The sequence below is a fragment of the Stegastes partitus genome, unplaced genomic scaffold (genome assembly GCF_000690725.1).
Source record: "Stegastes partitus isolate 25-593 unplaced genomic scaffold, Stegastes_partitus-1.0.2 Scaffold273, whole genome shotgun sequence".
In the NCBI taxonomy this organism is placed as follows: domain Eukaryota; kingdom Metazoa; phylum Chordata; class Actinopteri; family Pomacentridae; genus Stegastes; species Stegastes partitus.
In genome coordinates, this window is record NW_007578004.1 from 332,530 (window position 1) to 338,941 (window position 6,412).

The 6,412-nt window shown below is 40.6% G+C and overlaps 1 protein-coding gene across 2 annotated transcripts in view; it reads left to right on the forward strand.

Moving 5' to 3' along the window:
• The window catches only part of LOC103357770 (FCH and double SH3 domains protein 2-like), a 61,152-nt gene that overhangs the window by 25,366 nt on the left and 29,374 nt on the right, over window positions 1-6,412 (forward strand). For both annotated transcript variants that reach the window (XM_008282468.1, XM_008282469.1), the window contains 4 exons: window positions 1,591-1,724; window positions 4,814-4,868; window positions 4,958-5,086; window positions 5,166-5,288. In XM_008282468.1, coding sequence (XP_008280690.1) covers window positions 1,591-1,724; window positions 4,814-4,868; window positions 4,958-5,086; window positions 5,166-5,288 — 441 coding nt within the window. The remainder of the gene's footprint in view (window positions 1-1,590; window positions 1,725-4,813; window positions 4,869-4,957; window positions 5,087-5,165; window positions 5,289-6,412) is intronic.

The window sequence follows — 6,412 nt, forward strand, 5'->3', positions numbered from 1 at the left end:
AGAGTATTAAGGCACGATACTGACATTGTTGTTGCCAAATACAGAATAAAATATGACTAAGAGACTCATTTACTAGTAGTAGCTAGTATCGATGTCTGTCACCTGTGACGATGAAAGCTGAAGTGAAACGGAGATAGCACAGGAATCAGCTGCCTTCCTGTTTCATACACAACAACAGGAACAAAGTGACTTTCACAATTTTAACTCCTTACGTCAAACAGATGGTGTAACACTGATGAATTCATGATATAGTTGTCATTCTCATATTTGTCAGTTTCTGTTGTCAGAACTGAACAAGTATAAAATAATGCTCTGGTCATTATACTAGTTAACACAATGTTGTTCTCAGGATGCATTGCTGATTCACTGACATATACAGTGAGTGATCATCGAACTTTTAGTAGCGGAAAAAGTTGCTTTGGCTTCAACCACAACCCCCAAACTTAAAGTAGTGGAAAGAAAGGGCTAAAGAGGGCCTTATAATGTCACACCTAAAATACAACTAAATGGATATTTCTATGGACCTGTGGTCAATCAGGGCACAATACAGTGTAGCATTTTTCAGTGTAGTATTTTTACTTCTCTTCTGCTACTTTTACTACACCCTGCTGTGGTTATGTTTCTCTTTTATGTAATTAATGTAATACCACTGCTACGTTTATTTGCAAAGATGTGAAAATGTTGAAGTGTATATGTACATGAAGAAGCGTTTTACAAGTATGAAATGCATACAAAGGTCAAAAAAGTAATAATAAACTTTACTTCTATAGCACATAACAAAATTGTTATTTTCTTGTAATTTCTATATTTTTGGATGCTGCTGTGGCATGTAAATTTCCCCCAATGGGGGATCAATAAAAAGTATTCTATTCTATTCTACATCAGAGTTACAAGATGCATAAACCATTTTAAAAAGGGCAGACTGCGGAAGTAAAATGAGTGATCACATAAGGCAATAAAAGGTTGTCCTTAAAATGCCCTCACTTAGCAGGTTTATCATTGTTTTTAAAGACATGTCAGATAACAGAGGACCGGTTTCCTTTTGTAGTGCAGCTGGAACGTGGCGTTTGTCCCTAATAAAAGCCATCATGATAGTGATGTCTTAGTGGTAGAGATATTCACATGTTCTTTGTCCTCAGGTCAGTGTCAGCAACCAGGAGGAACTTCATGTAAACCACAAGCGTCATTCTGATAAACGGCAATAAATAATCTGCCATTTGAGGACAGAAGTCTTCTTATCATTAAGGGTTGCTATCAGCCCAATAATTTGGTGTGCTGCATGGAGCCTATTTCCTGATCATACGGTCTGAGGCCTCCTTCAGTGCTGAAATGTACCCAGCGCTGCTCTCTGGCTTCTGCTGGCCATGTTCCACCACCTGCAGTCTACAATGCTGCTCTTGTTTGCCCTCACCTTTTGGGTGATGCCATTATGCCTCCTGTACGTAACACATGCCATTATGTCATCACTCACCCCTCATCTTCTGTTGATATGGCTTGGAGGCATTTGCATGTTTTTCAGGTGGTGCATTCCCGGAATAAGATTTTGCATAAATGTAAAATTCTCTGTTGTTTTTCTCTTGTCATCCTCAGTGTATTGAGCAGCTGACAGTGGTCCAAGCTGAGCTGCAGGACTCAGTGAAAGAGCTGACCAAGAGCAGGAAGAAGTATCAGGAGGCCGAGACAATGGCGCAGGCCGTCCGGGAGAAGGCAGAGCTGGACGCCAAGTATGATCCTCCCTACTCTCCTATCTCCTAATAGCACAGTGATAAACTTGTCATTGTGTTTATAGCCAAAGGTTTATAGCCAAAGGGAAAAATGTTTTGTCAAGATCCAATTAATGTTGCTGATGCTTATGAAACACCAGACTTTGGTAAAACGTGTTTCTTAAATGCATTCTACATGCTACTGTTTATAGAAATAATACACAAAATTCAGTGTTTACTTTAGGTTTGGTATCACATCAAAGAAAAACAAAGAAAAAACAAACAAAGCATAAATTACCAAAAAACAGTCAACACTGAGGACACAGCCATGTTGTTTGAATAAACTTTTTTGTAAATGTTAGTGGACATACTGACTTAGGGTTCCAAATTTATGATCAGGGTGAACTCCACATGGTGGCTGGTGTACAGTGAAATTGCTGATTTCCAATGAATAAAACAGGTAGCGTAAGTTAGGTCTGTGTTATAAGATAATACAATTTGCACAATGTCTGCATAGCTTTCAAAGTTAATCCGGCTAGCATGCTATAGCTGATAGACGACTGGCCTCAAGATCTCATGGGTCTGTCTTTTCATGTTTGAGAATCTATTGCTTTTCCATAAATAAGTAACTTTTATAGCGCTGCAACAATTATTTTTATTGTTGATTAATTTCTTGATTAATAATAATAATTGATCAGATTTATATAGCGCTTTTCTAGGCACTCAAAGACACTTTACACTGTCAATTATTCATTCACACACAGTAATTCCAGTGGTGGTAAGCTATGATTGTGGCTGCCATTCTGTGCCTACGGCCCTCTCCGACCAGCACCTCAAACAATCCATTCATATACATTCACACCAGGCAAAGTGGGTGACGTGTCTTGCCCATGGACACAACAACCAGGACACCGCTTACAGGGCGGAATTGATCCGCCGACTTTCCGATCTCTACCATCTGAGCCACAGCTGCCCACATCCGCCCATTAGTAGTTTAGTCTTTGAAATATTCAAGTGCTAAAAAATCACATTATTTTGCAAAAGCACAAGATGGCGTCCTCAAGTGTCTCATTTTGTCCACAACCCAAAGATATTCAGTTTACGGCCATAGAGGAGGAAACAAAGCAGAAAATGTTCACATTATGAAAGATGGAATTACATTTTTTTCCTTACAAAATTACATAAATCCATTTTCGAAATAATTACCGATTATTTTGATAGTTAATAACCAATCTAAATCTTTTAATTTCAGACTGTTAGTTTGACAAAACAAGAAAAGGAATATTTTGATGTACAGTTTTTCACAAGTTTTTGATTTTAAGTTGAGGATCCCCCTCCAGCCATGTTTGAAAAATGCTCTGCTTTGGATCCTAATTTGTGCCTGATATGGCTTTTAATGAGTTTGTTTACCTTGCTCATTTATTTTTAAAATAACACCTACGTTTTGCCTGCCAAAAACCCTCAGTCTGTAAATATGCAAAAAACTGATGTCTCCTGCTTCCCTAAAAAATTTTTTTTTAATCCCTGTATAAATAGAGGTTACAACATAACTTTTGTGTAAGTTACATGTTGGACTGTGACTGGTTTCCAAAGTAAATGTCACAAATCATGCTTGGATGTAAACTCATACCTAAGGTGAACACACAGAAACTGTCCTGCTGCTGCACATGAACCTGAGAGCAGATTTTTCTGCAAAGTGAAGGCCAAACATTCAAGTGAAGTAGCAACAAGCAAAATACTTTATTGAGCAGAGAAGAAAAGAATGAATGCATAATGAAAATAATTGTTAGTTGCAGCCCAACAAACAGCTCACACTCAGATTTGTTGGCTGACTCGAGGGCGCGATCCCTCAACACTTTGTCCTGGCACAACATGAACAGCTGGCACTTTGACTCACCACATTGCAGACATTTTTCTGCCCATCAGGAAAATTTATTGTAGAGCCGAGGCATAACTCGGCAAAGTATCGCTGTCGGAAAGGATTAAAAGCTGGGCGCTGCTGGCACGCGTTCTAATACTACAAATACTGCGTTTTTCTGGGCTGCTGTGTACATACCCACACCCACAGATAAATCCTCTGACTTTCAGCTCTGTTTGTCAGGTCCTTCTAAATGTCTCCAGCATGAAAGATGCATAATTATTTAATATCTGTGTAGGTCTGCGCACAAAAGTTGACATACAAGCAACTGTTTTCCAACAAAAGGGACATGCTGTCTTTTTTGCTCATGTAGATCATTGTGTTTACATACAATTAAGAAACCAGCTTATACCTGTAATTGGAGAACATGTTCACATGCGCCATCGTAATCTGATTGCGAATTTGTAAGTAATCAGTTTTCTCCCATGTCTCCGGTCTAAATTATTGGAAAGCGTGGCTCTCTGGTTTTAACGTCTTAATTTAGCAGCATTATGAGACAGAACAGAAGTCGCTGTGTCAGTCAGTCCTGACCTCTTTTCTCTCGCTACTGTCCAAACTTTATTTGGAGTCGTAACATTCAGCAATGAAAAAAGAGTTATTTAGACATCAGTTCAGCTCCATCTAATGCAGAAAATTCAATTTAGTTCTATATTTAAGTTGCATTAATCACAAAGAGTCTGCTGCTTCAGGTTTGGCATCATTTTAAACCCTAAGAAGCGTCTTGTTCAAGAAACTGCACAAGCTTTGCGAACGCTAAGTTGACAACACAGAAAAAATTTCTGCTCCGATCCAAAACTTCAAATATAAGAAATAGGACAATTAAATTTGAGGTTTTATGCAGGGGATACATCACCCTCAGTATTTAGAACACATGCATTTTTACCCTTAATAATTAAAACATTAAAAAAACAAATGACTTTATTTTGAAAAACTGCTGTCATGTTTACTCAGCTTGCCTGAATTTTCTTTTTCTTTACATAAATTATACATTTTCACAATAAACTGATGCTGAAAAAGAACTAATTGGTACATAAAAATACACTAGAATGCAGGACATTAAGTGTTTGATGCTGGAGGAGAATGCCTAGGGCCCTGTTACATATGTCTTTCCCAGTGTTCAATTGAAATTTACATCCATGGTGTCAGACATTACATTTTGTGTTTTTTTTTTTGTTTGTTTTTTTTGTTCCAGGTCCAAGCTAAGCCTCTTCCAGTCCAGATCCAGTCTCCAGAGGGCCAGCGTAAAAGTATGAGATATGTGCATTGGAATACCTGCTCTGTGTTTAGTGACATTTTGTGCTGCAGTCAGTCAACTGTGTTAACTTCCACATTCCAGCTGAAAGCCAAGAGGAGCGAGTGTAACTCCAAAGCCACCCACTCCAGAAACGACTACCTTCTCACGCTAACAGCCGCTAACGCTCACCAGCAGCGCTACTACAACACAGACCTCATGGACTGCATCAAGGTACATCTGATGCTTTGGGTGGATGGTGGGAGACGCGCATGTGCTGTATACCCTAAAACACTTTTCTGTCTGTCTGCAGGTCTTAGATGGCAGGATCTATGAGCAGGTAAAAGATTACCTCGTTTCTCTGTGTGAGACTGAGCTGGAATCGTACCAAGCGGTCCACAACACCTTCAACCAGCTCTTGAACAGCTCAAATGGGGTGAGTGTTAAGACCTGCAAGATATCTATGTTAAGCCTAGGTCACAACCGGCCGTACGGGCTCCTACGGCCTGTTTGTGTCCAAAATACATGCAAAATGGTACTGCCATGCATGTTCGTCTTGTGAAATATAGAGGTCGCAAACAGCCCGTAAGCACATAGGGAGGATCTTTGAGATGTCAAAAAGATTCTATGAATTCTCTGCGAACAGCGACGCAGCAAGCGTAACTTGCTCCTCCCGCAAGGAGTTTGCGAGTGAGACGTGCAAATTTTTAAGTCACCATGGGAAGAAAATCCGTTGTCTAAGACGCACGTCACATGCAATGAGGGAGTAAGTGCCCCTTGTGTGTTAAGCATGGCGCGCACACTCACAACTCATGAACATCCCACGCAAGGAGTACTCATGGCGCACGCTCACATTTCACCAGTGATCGTCAATTGCATTATTGCTTCAAACAAATAATGGATATTCAGTACCATAATCTAATCAGATGTACAGTTCAGGACACTGGACAACATAGCGCTACTTGGCATGTCTCAAGGGCAAGGGCCGTTTCTTCTGTCACTGCCTTGGTATGAATGGATGAAAACAATGCATCTGATCACACTCATTATTCATCGTCAAAGGCACAGCGGCCAAATGTTTTCACACACATAGAACACAAGCAGCGTTTTCTTGGGGCGGGGGTGGAGGGATCAAAATTGATATCCCGATTCCAGCACAGCAAACGAATAGTCGGCTTTTCGGCTATTCGGGTCCTAGTACTCACCCATTAAAAGTTCATCCTGCGAGCCTTCCGCTCAGCAAAGTCGCTGACAACATCGCTTAAGTCCAAATTCCTGACTCTTTTGTTCTCTGTTGAGAAAATTGCCAACCGGAGTCTTTCCTGTCCCATACTGTTCCTCAGATATGTTTTGATGAGCTTGAGCTTAGAAAAAGAGCGCTCTGCAATCGCAGCAGTGACGGGTATGGTAAGACACAAAGCAATGCTGTGCAAACATTGCTGAAGGACGCTGCCACAGAGCTTGCCACAGAGCTGTGCGGCCAGGAGACGGGTTAGCAGGTCCACTGTATTGGCATCACATGGGCCCAAGAGTGGGCCCCCTACGGCACCGGGGCACCGG